Source organism: Lepisma saccharinum, chromosome 11 (genome assembly GCF_977018435.1).
Source record: "Lepisma saccharinum chromosome 11, izLepSacc3.1, whole genome shotgun sequence".
In the NCBI taxonomy this organism is placed as follows: domain Eukaryota; kingdom Metazoa; phylum Arthropoda; class Insecta; order Zygentoma; family Lepismatidae; genus Lepisma; species Lepisma saccharinum.
In genome coordinates, this window is record NC_139239.1 from 1,452,817 (window position 1) to 1,468,924 (window position 16,108).

The 16,108-nt window shown below is 38.8% G+C and overlaps 1 protein-coding gene across 1 annotated transcript in view; it reads left to right on the forward strand.

The window, feature by feature from the left end:
* The window catches only part of LOC145994602 (limbic system-associated membrane protein-like), a 178,031-nt gene that overhangs the window by 51,467 nt on the left and 110,456 nt on the right, over positions 1 to 16,108 (forward strand). The window contains exon 2 of the mRNA XM_083130644.1: positions 4,911 to 5,143. Within this exon, the coding sequence (XP_082986770.1) occupies positions 4,911 to 5,143 (233 nt within the window). The remainder of the gene's footprint in view (positions 1 to 4,910; positions 5,144 to 16,108) is intronic.

Sequence of the window (16,108 nt, forward strand, 5' to 3'; positions counted from 1 at the left end):
ACTCTCACAATACTGGCTGATATGCAATGCAAAATCTCTTTATATAGCCTAAGCACAGACCGCATTGAAAACATCTGAAACAATAAGCCAATCAGAATATAACACATCATCACATTATGTCATAACCAACCAATCAGAAAACAACACATGTCTAATAATTTGTTGCAAAACATGATGGAATATAAATAAACCAGAAATAGGCCACAAGTGGACCGGAAGTAGGCAAACCGGAAGTGGACCGGAAGTGGACCGGAAGTGAACCGGAAGTGGACCGGAAGTGGACCGGAAGTAAATATGTGTGTATGTGGGTGTGTGTGGGTGTGTATCTTAGCTTCGTTTTAGGTGTGGGCAAAAACATATCAAGAGGGGCATATTTTTGACAGGATTATGGACAACAATCTGACAGAAGTGCCTTTTGTAAGTGTGGACAAATCAATCTGAGGGGGCTCATCATTTCACAGGAACTTCCCGAGGGCATTTTTACAAAAATCTTGGATTAGACGGGGTTCCACACTTGAGCAAAAAGCTCATATGGGCATGTTGAGCTTGTTTTAAGTGTAGGCAAATCTGCCTGAGAGGGGCTCATCATTTCTCGCACCAGTATTATAGCCAATTACACTACTAATAAATTTCTAATGTGCAGGTAGGAAGAAGATGATGTACGCACACTGCACACTTTGTACGTACACTTCCATCACAGAAGAGAAGTGTTTTTCCTAGCTTCCCATCCTTAGGCTCATTCACTTACCAAGAGCCCTCCACACTCGCTTCGAGGTCAAGAAGATTAAACTTGAGGGGAAAATTAATCGAAGCCGATATCATCCAAAGTACATATTTGCCAAGATCTCAGCAAGTGCGTAGGAACGCACAAGGGCCTTTTCTCTCGCACGCGGAGAACTTCATAATTTTGAGAACACTTGATCCCAGCTTTTGCAGTTTGGCTGTTAAGCGCCTGCTCAAAGACTCCAGGGCAAACTTTGCTCGGAGAGAATATGGCGAGGAGGAGGATGGGGGATGGAAGAATGACTATTTGCCTGGCAAAAACCAAGAAATGGTTGGCCTCTTCGGTTTCTTGTGCGTTCGGTCAATAAACATCCACCATCCCTTCCTTGTGGTTCTTAAAGGCAGCGTGTGCTTTTATTTACACAGCGGTTACCTTAAGTGGCAACATGGCGTACTGACAAACTTTATAATTAACATAAATACTTAACTAACGGATCTGTAAGGCCAGCCGCACACCGGGTCCGATACAACGCGACGAAACGCAACAGGACGAGACACAACGCGACACTACACGACGCGGCAAGACGAGTCAATTTGTTGGTTAAAATCTGATAGCAGATTTCGTCCATGTACGCAATAGGTCTAGGTCTGTCTTTCTAAAATTTGGAAGCGGGTAACGATGCCTTTTTTTATAAGTATAACAATTTAGAACAGAATCAGGCATCAATATTTGTGCAGAATTGATGTATCAATTTATATAATTTGAATTGAATATATTTCTAGCAAATAATTGGTTAGAAAGTACAATATTAACCATGTAATTTAAGATTCAATGACTACATTTAATTGCTGGCTTCAAGTTGCTCTCGTTTCCGGTTTGTAATTAGGGGTCAAGTGAATGGATTCGCGCATGCGCAGATCGTTTCATCGTAAGCTGCTCCACGCGAGACAAAATTCCATCGATCTTAGATTTTTGTTGCAAACCGTCTCAACCCGTCGGAAGATGACTCGATTGATTGATTGATTTGGTGTCTTAAGTCTACTTTATGCACAATAAAGTTAATCGGGACTGGACTTACAGTTTAAAGTTGGATCCAAATCACTATATGCCTCCACCAGGTATCGAACCCGAGACCCTTTGATTATAAGGCGACGACGTTACAACTGAGCCATCGGGAAGGCCGGGAGGTGACTCGAGCCAAATGTGTCGTCCGGTGTGCAGCCGCCCATAAGAGACAAATGTTAGATATTCCCTGAAACGGCTTGCTGCAAGAATGACTAGTCGTTGGTTGATTGGTTGATTTGTTGTTTTAAGTCCACTTTATGCACAGGAAGGCTAATTGGCACTGGACTTACAGTTTAAAGTGGGATCCGAACCACTTGAGCCTCCACCGGGTATCGAACCCGGGACCCCTTGATTACAAGGAGAAGACGCTACCACGGCGCCATGAATGAATAGTCGTGTCGGATCCGGTGTGCGGCTGGCCTAAGACAAGCGTAAGCTAATCGCCTTGCAAAGAAGGAAAGTCAGCTGTTGTTCCCAGCAGAGTCTGCATTTAGAATACACGTACCGTCACGGACACTTCTCTGTTGCAACAAACAGTTTGAAATATTTCAAACCAATTCGGTCGTTACAATCCAGAAGGGTCCGTGACCGTACAACAGCTTCGACCTCACTTAGCGTTTTCAGACCAACGACAGTGCAGGTCAGAAAGCAACCAGCCACCATATTACCGCATCTCGGAAACAAGATAAACTAGTAAATATGCACTTTTTAACCTAAATACGCTTTTGTAAAGGGTCTTTCATTAAGAGTGATACTTTTTAAAATTTGAAAAAAAAAAATAAACCACTCAACGCATCAAAGTAAATTGTGCTTTATTTTGAAGCTTAGACATTGCAGTTATGTTCTGAACAAAATATCGTTCAAATGTCCACCACGCCTTTGAACAAACTGACTCACACGATGGCTCCACTGATCCTGATTTCAGTGGAAAAAATCATCTTCTCAGACGAGGCGCATTGTTGTCTTAGTGGATTCGTCAATATGCAAAATTGTCGTTATTGGAGCGAGAAGAACCCACAAGTGGTCCATGAGGTGCCATTGCATTCAGAAAATCGCACTGTGTGGTGCGGTTTATGGCGTGGCGGCGTCATTGGACCTTATTTCTTTCAAGATGATGAGAGAAGAACCGTTACCGTCAATGGCAACCGCTACAGATCCATGTTACACGAATTTATGTGGCCAGAACTTGAGACCATAGATATTGAAAACATGTGGTTCCAGCAGGATGGCGCTACGTGCCACACAGCTCATGCTACGCTCGATTTGCTGAGGGAGAAGTTTGGCTACCGGCTCATCTCAAGACGTGGGTGTGTGAATTGGCCGCCACGGTCGTGTGATTTAACACCCATGGATTTTTTTCTTTGGGGCTACATCAAACGCCAGGTCTATGCTGACAAGCCACGAACTTTGGAACATTTGGAGGCGAACATTCGTCAGGCTATCGCAGACATAACGCCACTAATGTTGGACAGAGTGCTTAACAATTGGAGCCATCGTGTGCGTCAGTGTGTTCAAAGCCGTGGTGGACATTTGGACGATATTTTGTTCAGAACATAACTGCAATGTCTAAGCTTCAAAATAAAGCACAATTTACTTTAATATATTGAGTATTTTTTTTTTTTTCAAATTTTAAAAAGTATCACTCTTAATGAAAGACCCTATATGCTATACACTGTATAGGGAACCCGGGAGCCGAATCCTGGGTGTTTTGGACCCGAAACATTTTGATTGATTGATTGAATTGGTGTTTTAAGGCCACTTTAAGCACAACAAGGTTAATTGGGAATGGACCTACAGTTTAAAGTAGGATCCGAACCACTTTTCCTCCACCGGGTATCGAACCCGGGACCCTTTGATTACAATGTGACGGCGCTACCACTGCGCCATCGGGGAGGCCCCAAAACATTTTGATTTTTAGTTTATTTTATTTCGCATTTCTTTGACTTTTGGATAATTGCGAAGATGAGGATGAATTATAATATGACGAAATTAATGAAACGACACAATCGGGAAAAACACTCATACCCAAACAGTAATTGGAACACGTGATTCCTGGTGTCGTAGAGTACTGTGCTAATCACTTCGCCACGGAGGTCAGTGATTCTTCGAAATTTAGAATGTGTAAAATAGAATGGAAAAAAATGCCCTGAAAAGCAACCATTTCTCATACAGTACGGGGAACAGAAAACACAGAAAATCTCCATGTAAAAATCACATCGGATTCTACATTTTGACAAGAGTACTGCATGGGACCATTTTGGTTTCCTTGTACTCGTTCCAGTCTCCCACTCTCGAGCGTATCCAATGCAATATCATTTTAATGTGACAATAATCGTAAAGACATAAATGTAAATTATCTTCCTTGGTAGTTCCAGCCCACAACAATATTATTATTTTCACACACTGTATGTATCACTGTGTATTGGTAAGACTATGCTCCCTAAAGTTTCAATTTCACTGTGTCTTTCACATCACGATCCGTATTTGAGGGCCCACTACCAGAGACAAATGACGGTTATACATGTACTACTGGACTGTGATTGTATACCGCTCGTTTTGTCTGTTCGAGGGTTATACGCTCGAGCGAAGAAGTTGTCGATTCCATACGCCATCTAGCGTAATCCGTGCGAACTATTACACTCTCGAGTAAAATTCTCTCTCTTTTTTAGCACTCTAATTTCGACATTAAAACACACAAAATCCGGAAAATTTAGTTGCATTTTGTTCTATTGGGACCATGAATATTGAATGTAGTAAATAGGAATTGTAGCTTTTCTGACGACGTGATTCGAACAAATGTTCTATACTTATCAAAAAGGTTAATTCGATGTTAGCGTCCAACGTTTCGAAGGCATACATTGCTCTCATTATCAGGGAATGTTTAAAACATTCACACTCACATATATAACTTTATAATGGTCTCAAATTCAACATTCTCTGATGATTAGAACAATGTGTGCGCTCGAAACGTTACATGTTAACACGGAGTTAACCTTGCTAATTACCCTAAAACACCTGTTCGGATTGAATGTAAAATGCTGAAGTGTGAAATCTGGGTTCCACTGTATTTTGTATTACTCGACTTCCTTACAGTTAAACGACCCGTTCTCTTCTCTTGCAGGGCCAGCGTACGACGCCCCCGTCAACAGAAAACAGAGGAACTACGAGGGCTACAAGGGCGCCAAAGACAGGGCGACGGTTGCGAGCCTCCCGCAGGCGCTATCCTCCGAGGTGACGGAATCCCCGACGCCCGGACAGGTGGAGTTCGTCACCGAGAACTCGACGAGCGTCACGGCGCAGATGGGGAGCACGGCGCTCGTCCCCTGCGTCGTCAGGAACCTTGGGGATGGAATGGTGAGTCACTTTCTCTTAACCTCGCCCTGATTTACTACCGGGAGATGCGTAGAAGCTCAAATTCTCATTTTCTTCTCTAAGGCAACGTCCTATTCATAGTTGAGACAGAAATTTACGTTATGACAATGGATGCTGTTCTGATACTTCCAGGGAGGCATATCCAAGTGATAAACAAGTAGAACTGCGTTTATACCCAAAGAGTAGTAATACAAATTAAGTGATTAATAATGTAATTCTTTATTCAGGGTGGACCACTTAGGTTCAAATTTTGGAATATCTCACAAACGAAGAAGTTGTTTATTTTTGTAAGAGCAATGAAAATATTAAACAAAACAAAAAAGATTTCCATTTTTAAAAATTCAGTGACATTCAAATGACCTTGCAAATATCCCCCAACTATTACATATATAATGCCACTCGCTTTCCCTTTTAAAGTCAATTAACTTTTATTTTAAACATTTATTTCTAAAACGTTTCGTTTGTGAAATATATCGCATTATCAACTTAAATAGTCCACCCTGTATATTCTCCTAAACTGGTCAACTGGACATACTGTTTAAAGTGGGATCCTTATCACTATGTGCCTCTAGGTAAGTAATAAAAGTATTGATATAGCACTGACGAGTTTTTTGCGGCCAGAGATTTGATCTGTCAGTCCGTCAAATTTCCTCTTTGTAGTTTCTGAGATATCAATCGTTGATACGAACCAACTGGTAGACGGATAAGAACAGATACACGCAAAATACATTAAAGATAAGGGTTCAATTGCTGTCGTGGATTATAAAGGATAAGGTAACAAAACGTGGCAAGAAATGTCACCGGTCTCTTTCCATCTTTCACCAACTATTTTCCGCGCCAGAATTTCCGTGAAGTAGGTCAGGTTAAATTTCCCTGGGAGAAGAAATATGAGGATGATGTGAGCAGGCACATTAGAGGAATGGAGCCTTGACTGTTATGGGACGATAACAGGAGATAAACTCTTTCCGTATGCAAGGGTCGGCGATATATGAGGACTTTGCAGCGAGCAACGTAAGAAATATATTATGTTCTCCTATGATTGAAGATGCTCGCACAAAATTAAATTTCACACGGAATCAAGGACTATATCAGAATCACAACAATTCTCAACATGAACAATGTCTGATAAAATTTTAAATTGACACAGTCATTCGCTTTGTTGGTTTAAGTTAATTCATTCGGAAAAGTCCTATTCGAAATAGACTTCATTATTGTTTAAATAACAATTAAATCCAAAAGAGTTTTATATCTAACTAATAATGAATGCCATTCTTTCTTAATTAATACGAGCATTTTTGAATATGCTTCCTTCCTTCTTCTTTGATTGGCACACACCGCCTATGAGCGATTTCTTGCCAGGGGTCCTACTTGGTTTGTTATGAGAAAGTTTGTTTACATTCCAAGTATCTGTTTGTTTATGTTACCATGTTGTGTTTGCGTGCAAAGCTGTACAGTATCCACATGACATCAGACCGTGGTTCGTAGAGTAGAGTCGACAGGGACATCGGGAATGGAATACCCACACGTTGTAACTGGTTGTATAGAGTATTGCGATGTTGTTGTCGAATTGGGCATTGTAAAAACAAATGTGTGGTTGATTGTATAGGTTCTCCACACAGACAGGAAGTTACAGGCACGGTATATGAACTGGGATGTATAACAACGTGACCTGTACGCATTCGCATGGTAAACACTAAAACTGCACGGGGTAGGTTAATGTGTTGAAACCAAGGACGTTTATTGCCGACTTGTGCATGCCATCTATATGTATTGGTATTCAGGAGTTGCTGGGTGCACCAATCTTCCCATTGTTGTTCTACTTTGATTTTTACCCGTGGGAGGAGGTCAGTGTACGGCAGGCGCATCGGGGTAACAGTTTCTTTCGTTCTTGCTTGTTTAGCCATTACATCAACGCGATCTTGATATTTATTAAGGTCACTGTGGGCGCGAATATATGTGAAGGTCGCTGACAGACCCTGCCGTTGAATGTCTAGCATGATTCGGAGAATAAGATAGGGAAATACCGTTAATTTATATGCTGCCCGACCTGTTCGTGCTAACATTTGAAGTACGCTCAATGCGTCCGTAAGAATATGCATTTTCTCTATTCTGCAACTATGCAAACGTTTGCAGTTATTTTTTTAAAATATATCAACAATTGATCACGATGGACGTTGTGCTGAAGATATGAATTTCAAAAATGAAAATAATTGTACCTATCGTTGAGGTAATCTTTGAAAACAGAAATACATTAGGTTTTCTTAAATGGTAAATAAGCTTGTTTGAGAAATGAAGCTCTCTTTTGGAAAGTATTATTTTTATTATTATTTAAAACACGAAAGAAATATTTCTAAATTTAATCATTAATATCATTAACTAAGAATAAAAATTCTTCAAATATCCCCCTTTGCATTTTTCAATAAGGAAATGAAGTGTGGGATGGGATGTCTATTCGTTATTATATTGCATTAGTTTTAGGGTAAACTAGATCCCCGGTGGTCTAGTCGGTAGGGTGTCTGACCTGGGTTCAATTCCCTGGGTGGATGATGTAAGGTCGGAATTTGTCCCGGCATAAAGCGGTTCTGGAGCTCATCCAGCTTCAAATGAAAAGGTACCGTACCTGGGGGCAACCCTGGTTGGTTAATGTTGTGCTGATAACATCACCTTCAAAATGACGGGGATCGAGAATGTGTGGGGCCTTACCCCCTCATCCCCTAATCGTGTCTTCATGGCACGGTGCTAAAAGCACGGCAAACTTTACCTTTTTATGGAAATCTAACACTAATCCAAAAAATGTTCAATTTTCAACATTAAGTCCAATTCATGTATGCTTTTGTGAATGAAACGACGTTTGGTTACGTACCATCAATTGAAAGACAATTTATCATTGCTGATTGAGCTATATTGTGTGCGTTGAAGGCTTTACAAGCTTTATGATTGGTTTCATACACACACAATATCCACCGAGATGCAGTAATGGGTTGCACTTTCATGTCATGATAACAAGGAGAACAGTAATTGGTATCTGAAATGTGTTGTTTGGGACTAAATATAGCTATATGACAGTTGCTATGTGCGGCGGAAACCACAATATACAAAAATAATGTCAGCCGCCGCGATAGGTCATTACTATGCATGGCGGTTACTCGCAGTGACCAATGCAACAGGACTCCCCGTTTGAGATGACATCAATTGGTGTGAATTTCAATAAGAGTAATCGAACGGCGAACTGCTTGGATGGAGCCGATGACGCGCTCTCCCGGCGTCCATGTCCGACCGAAAGCCTCCAGCAGTTAATTACCAAACTCGTCCTTGTTTATGAAGTTTAAATGACCGATCGCGACACTTGCAAAATCCCTGCGGGTACGGGAATCGAATGTTCTGCAGATGCGTAAGCCGTTTAGTGGGTGATTATTTTAGCTCAAGCTCACTGGCTTATAAGTTTCTGTGGGCGAATGAATAAGATTGCATCGACCAACGAAGAGACGACGTCAAACGTTCTGCTGTCGTCCGCTCCCATTTCGATTACATGGGAAATCAGTCTAGTAAATCCTTTACAGTAATGGAAAAGAAATGTCGTCGACGTCCATTAAGCACAAATGCGCCTCTGGCGTCAGACTTTATAAATATAAATTGAGGCATGGACGACATAAACAAATCTGTGTGTACCGTAACCGCGAAATGTTCCATGGGTACAAATCAGAACATTAATAAATATACACTTTATTGGTTACGGATTCTGTTATGATCGGCTAATGATGTTAATTCAATCTGATTTCATAACACACATTTTTATATTTGTTCCCTAAATAAACATATAGAAGACTAAATCTTTTTATAAATATGGGGTGTCCCAATAAAAGCGACGGATTTAATATGCTTAAGAAAATACTGTATATTTACAAAATGGCAAATATTCTTACATCATTACAACGGGTAAATGTTCCGATTTAAGAATGAAATATTTTTTGGGACCCGCAATAACACTGTCACGCACAATAACGATGTTCTCAACAGACCGGCTAGATTGAGAGCGCGGTGTTTTGATGTCTGCTGTCGAACCTGTTTCCTCAGATTTCTTGATCAACTTGCGAACTTACTCGCACTAGGTACACATTCACGTCCAAGGATTGCACAAAGCTTCCTTACAGTCTCTGCATAATACTCACCATTCTTGTAATGAATTTTCACTATCAAAACTCGATGTTCCTTTGTGCAACCTTCCATGTCAACTAAGCTGCAACAATCACTGATAAAGGTATTATTAGAACGTGTTGCGTAAATAAAAAAAAGCATCCTTAAATCGGAGCATTTACCCGTTGTGATGATGTAAAAATATTTGTTTATCTTTTTCTGTCCATTTTGAATACGTAGCTGTTATCCCAATAGTTACTGCAAATTTTTGGCTACCATCGACAGACTGACTGATCTATCAATGTAGATCCTGTTACACTAGAAAGTGACCTTTGTATCAGTCCTCAAAATGTTATCTTTCTTTTTGTGGTAGTTTCCGAGCAATGAACACATATTGAATGGTTCGTATGCTAACATGAACCGAGAAATACGCGAAAATTTTGTAAAATTAAATTGGTACTTTATATATTCCGGTGCAACAATTTCCATGCACGGCACCCAAATGTCAAACTATCTCCTCCACGTAGTGCACCTTGAACTGCATTTTGCAGACAACGAGGCTCTGGCGCCTAGACCTACAGTCAGTATAAACCTCTGTGTGACTTGTGTCCATGTTGGGTTGTGATTGTCGTCCCATCAATGTCATCTTGGCACCATTCAGCCTTACCTATTTTTCTTTCAATTTGTCAAGACTTGCATTTTATTTTGTTTAATAATCTACGAAGAAGGATTTCTTATACCCTGAGTGGCCTCTATAGCTGTCGTATGTTCTTATGGCGGACGGCCTACATGCTGACAAGGGAAGTGGGAGCGGGGAAGCGACCAAACCAGCGCGATAAGAAACACATCAGCCTGTACATCGAGGTGCGCCAGTACATTCTCCAGCGACGTCGTAACTCTCGGCCCCTCCGCTGTTGTGTGGTTGGTCAGCTGTAAATTTCCCGCTCTCCACTATCCTTGCCAGCATGTAGGTCGCCCGCCGTAAGACTAGACAAGAACTATTGTGAATGCTATCTAGCGGCAAGTACATATCTTGTGTTTTATAAAAAAGTAATGTTCTTTTGTTCAAGGAAAGAACGTGTCATTTTTTCCTCATTAGCACACTGAAACCAACCAAGGATTAACTTAGTAAAATAAAAATGCAACAAAAAAAAAAATAGAAAAGGACAAGACCTAGAATTGAAAAAAAATATTTTACGATGACATTATTATATTATTATTAAGTTAAATGGAGAAAGTCATGCGAACCAAATTACAAGTTCGGCAGTTTAGAGATTTGATACAACTTGCAAAATGTTAGAGTAAGATGAAAGGTGTACAGAAGTATGTAAAACACAAACATTTTAAAACAAAAGTTAATTTAAGAATAATTACACATGGGCCTCTGTAAACGGAAAAACAAAGCACATTAATGTAAGATAACGACGTAGAAGTTTACAACGAGAACAATGGTGAATCCCAGCGGATTTATCTCCATAAGGATGCAACCGCTCCACGTGTATACAAAATGTGAAATTTTCTCCACGTGCACAATTTAGCCTCGAGATATTTTATTAACACCTTGAGTGCGAAACCAGCAAGAACAAAACGCCACCTGTTCCGTAATTCGTATTCCGCGACGTCCCTCTGCCGGCCTGGATACAGAGCAAGAACATCGTTCACGGGCGTTTACCTCTCTCCAAGTTCGAAATTGGCCCTTTTGTTACACAATGCATCCCCAACAGGGATTGTAAGTTACACCTGATTAATGAAAAGCACGTTGGCATACCAAGAGCCTCGCGAGGGACTAAAGTGGGATCCGTCTATTACGAGAACAAAGCGGTATTGTTGTAAAATCCACGCAGACAAAAGATTGGACGCGACCGCAACTCTCCCAGGTTTGCATGCGACCAACGGTAATTCGTTCGCATATTTTGCGAGAAGGGACAGGAGGTTCTTCCTTAAATCACCAAATATTATTCTGCAAGATAGACGTCGCATGCAAATTACACTATACTCTGTCCCTGGAATATGTAGAGCAAGGACGCACGTAACGGAAGAGAAAGGGAGAAAGCTGATGCAAATGGCTGGTAGCTGTAGTCACTTTCCCCTCTCACGTGTTCATTGCTCCAACCCTCTCGAGTCACTACTTGCGCAGAGGACTTGTTTTCAGAGATTTCCAAGACAGAGTGTAAAGGGCCGTGTTTGATCGAATCATACAGAAAAATCTGACTTGTTTAAATGTAGAAAACATATTTGGTTAAGATTTTTGACAACCTTAGAAAATAATTTGATATTGTTTACGAATTTTATAATTTTAATCGAATCATTTGTTCATTCTATACAACGAAGTTTGCACTATTACTCCAAAAAGTTCGGTTGTGGATGATTGTACGGTGAACAATCAATTGTAGTATTTAAGATCTTCGTTAATTAAAATCTACAGGAGACGAACTAGAAAAGACTAGTGAAGGAATTCTAGGACTGAATTCAGGAAAGTTATTCGTGCATATTCTTTCATAGAATTTATTATTCATTCTTACTATCACAGTGCACAAAAATAACTCAAAGTAACAGTAATGAGCCAAGCGGAAAGAGGGTACAAAATAAAACGTTAAGAAACATGGAATTACAAATTTAATATCAACCTTCCGAAAATAAGATTGTGACGTTTCTTTTTGGTCGGGAGACAGAGGATCATTTCGTCACGATAGTTGTCCAATCTCAGAATGGAGCAGAGTTATCGGACTCTCCTTTTAGGTTACGGCTAAACTGGTCCCTCTCAGGACGTGATGTTGAAAAAATTAAAATATAATTCCTTACCTTTACCTAAATTTATTGTCGTGTTTCTAATTAAGAACAATCACAGCAATATGAAAGCACTATTATCACAAACACAATTGTTGTATTGTATTCCACAATATCACATCTATTATATCTCACAATCAACGTTCTGTCTTCTCATTTACTGCTGTCCTGGCAACCGATTCATCAACAGATACATCTGTGCCAGACTCGATATTTTTAGAAATGTCTAGAAACCGGAAATGTTTTCGGCTTCCGGTATCACCTTTAATCCACATAAATCCAAAAACTATAAATTTGATATCACAATGAAATGAAACATATTAATGTTAAAATAACAATAAAATGAAACATATACATGTTACAAATAAACAAGGCGTAGCATATTTCTGATTATCTTTACAGTCAAACTAATGTTGACCTTGCAACCTTGCATTAGGTTGATTCAGCATTTCGATAGAGATCTGCCATGTGCCTGCCGCCCTGCCGGGAATGAAATGTTCTGAACTCTCGACGCAAAGATTCACGAAAGATTTATAACTTAGAAGAAAAACGGGTACTCTCAATTTCATATTGATTAGGTAAGCTTCTTTAGTCACAGGGAACATTCTTCGGAGTATGAAACTTCCCTTTCCCTCTGGTGCCCTTGCGAACTCTTTTTGTCGACAAAATTCAACTCGGAGTCTTCGAATTTCATGTTCCAAATGTATGATTCTGCTTGTCATTTTCATATTGACTATGCTGTTTCATTTTTAGTATGAGGTTTGGATACGTTTACGTCCTTAGTGCAGTAGCTATGATCAGGTTCTGCAAACATGGGTTGCTTACTTCAAGTTATTGGTTCAGTTCTCTTCGTGATTTTTACATCATATATTTCACTGCTTCGTCATTCATATTCACAATTCGCGATAAATCGAAGAGACGAAGTAAGAAAAATAAATAAATGCACGATGTGTGACGAAACAAGGGATGTGCACTAAGCAAAATGTCATACTTCTATTGTTTAGGATCACATATGTAATGTAAAGTTATAATATTCTTAAGAAAAATTTGTGGATTTACACAAATAATTTCTTCTCCACGCTATAAATATACGACAGAGCAAAGAGCACTCGTATATCCTTCGTCGCTAAAAATGTACATACTGAAGAATGATTCTCTACTACAGATGCCATTTAGTTTAATAGTTTTTTGCCTTGACGCAATGACTGTAAAATAAACATTAGTGTTACATCAGAGTAATAATTAAGCCAAATATTTAATAGATTTTAAAATCTGTAAATAAATAGTTCTATATCAATGTATGAAATGTGCTCTTCTAAAACGATAAAAATATTTAATTTTTTTGGCAATATATTTCTTGCCTTTGCTTGAAAAGCACGGACAGATATTGCTAAGTTTTATACGATTTCCAGCGTTTGGACTTGAAATGGGTGAATTTGTTTACTGTAACTCAAAACAAGAAATGAAAAATGAACAAATATACGAGATGATGTTATTGGGCAATGAGAGAGTGCTTTCAGGAGTATTTGTAACGAAAAACAAAGGCATTCTCTTTATTCCACCTACACCCATCAGATTACTGGGGCTCGCATAACGTTGATATATCCTTCGCGAATCAGAATGCATGAAAATGTTAAAAAGAAAAGTAGAGAAAAAGGAAAAGAGTTTGGGAAAACTAAATTCTTAGAAGAATATTAGTCGGAATAAAATTATTTGAATTCTTCTCTGAATAATGATGGATTTGGCCTTGAAGTACGATAGTCGCAGTCTATGCTGTGTATTCTCTTCTAAAAAATATCCATAACTCTACGAAAGCCGAAAGCAATTTGATCGGCTCAACTCAATAAGTGTAGGAAAGAAAGGATGACTTTCTAGTTTTGTCTCAGAATTTCATATCTTCCGTCTTAACACCGAGTATAAAATAAATCTAAAAAAATCAATCGGATGATTGGGTGCTCAACTGCGAGGGCTTACGCTCGCTGTTGCTATGCGACCAAGTCTTCCGAGTAAACAACACTCAGCCTTGATATTTTGACCAAATATTTATTGTGGCTTTCCTTGGATAAAGTACGTAAATTCGTGGAGGATACTTATAACAAAGATTTCTTTCGTTCCTTTTGTCCTACTTGGAATCGAGGGATCCAGGGTACTATTCACGAAGGACGGTCCAGTGGTTTCGACTCGATTTTATATTTTAGGTTATTTCTTGGTTAGCAAGAGAGCCTCTTCAGTGGTGCAGTAGAAACGCCGTCGCTTTGTAACCAAGGCGTTCCGGATTCGATACCAGATGGAGGCACATAGTGGCTCGGATCCTACTTTAAACTCTAGTTCCAATCCCGATTAGCCTATATGCGCATAAACTGGACTTTAAAAGAAAACCTCGATTAGCATCTGTACTCAAAGTGGAACAAATTTCACCAAAGCTTCAAATTCTTTTATCATGGTATCGTTCAATTTCACCTTTTAACTATCAAGGTTATTCTGACAGTAGAAACACATCACTGATGATTATTCAGATTTTTTGCGGTAGGATATATGAAAATAAAATAGTAATCAAAGAGTCCTGGGTTCGATACCCAGCAAGGCACGTTTGGATTTATCTTTAAACTGTAGATAGAGTCCCGATTACCTTATCTGTGTTTAAAATTAGCTTAAAGAATTCAAACGTACTATTTTCTTCAAATGTGATAAGTATACCTCGGGTTTTAAGGTTCTAAAAGTGTTCTTTAAGGTTCCTAAAATAGGCTCTAAAATCCTAAAATAGGTTCCAGAAATGTTAACATAGGTCCTAAAATCTTAAGATAGGCTCAAAAAATCCTGAAGTAAGTTCCAAAAACTTGAAATCGTTCACAATTACTGAAAAATATTGATGACGTACAATAGTTAAAAACAAAATTTCAAAATAATCGCAATAAAGTTTAATAGTTGAATACATAAAAAGCAAATATTAATTCTCTAACCGAAATTCTCATTTGTATACATCATTATTTTTCAAAATTATCCACAAATTTTTGTAACACTATACTTGCGCTGTTAGCAAAAGTTTCTTGTTTATATGAAAAATGAAGTATCTATAATTTGCTGCACAATACCACAGTGGCTACGCACTGGAAATTCCTTGAATTCTGGGAGTTATGCGTGAAAAATTGCAACTTCTATTACTCCAAATCCCATTGAATTTATACATATTCTTAAATGCCGAGGCAAGTTTTTCAAGATGAAGGAAAAGAAAGCTGCGTGGAAAATAAAACAGAATTCTCTCAATCCGTTTGCTTTGTTAGCGTCCTTTGCAGAACACTCTATCTGACAGACGGAAGATTATTGCAAAATAAGATGTCTCGAAGTTGATTAAGTAAATTTGAGTTTGAAATTCTATTGTATTTCGAGCCTGAGTACGTGAAATGGCAAATGTAATCTCCCCATCTTAAACTAAATATTTTAAATATATGTACCGTCTAATTGTTTTGAATTAGAAATTTTGGATGCATTGGAATCACACAGACCTTTTATATTGTTAATATATTTGTTTGTGCAGGTGGTGAGAGGCAGTAATACAACAGGCTGAAATACACACAGAACCCAAAACGTGTCAATTGATACATATATTTTGATTTCAATAACACATTAACGTGCATAAACTGCAAATGATGCACCTTTTAGTGTGTCAAAATACACATAGGAATGTATTAAAGGGTATTTTTATCAGATGAAGTTCCATGTGATGCACTAAAATGCATCAATTTGGAAGATCAGACAAGATCATTTCGAAGATAACAAACTTTCACTTTTAATGCATCAATTGACACAGCTAAATGTGTAATTTTGTTATCTTCGAAATGATCTTCTCTGATCTTCCAAATTGATGCATTTTAGTGCATCACACGAAACTTCATATGATAAAAGTACCCTTTAATACATTCCTATGTGTATTTTGACACACTAAAAGGTGCATCATTTGCAGTTTATGCACGTTAACGTGTTATTGAAATCAAAATATATGTGTCAATTGACACGTTTTGGGTTCTG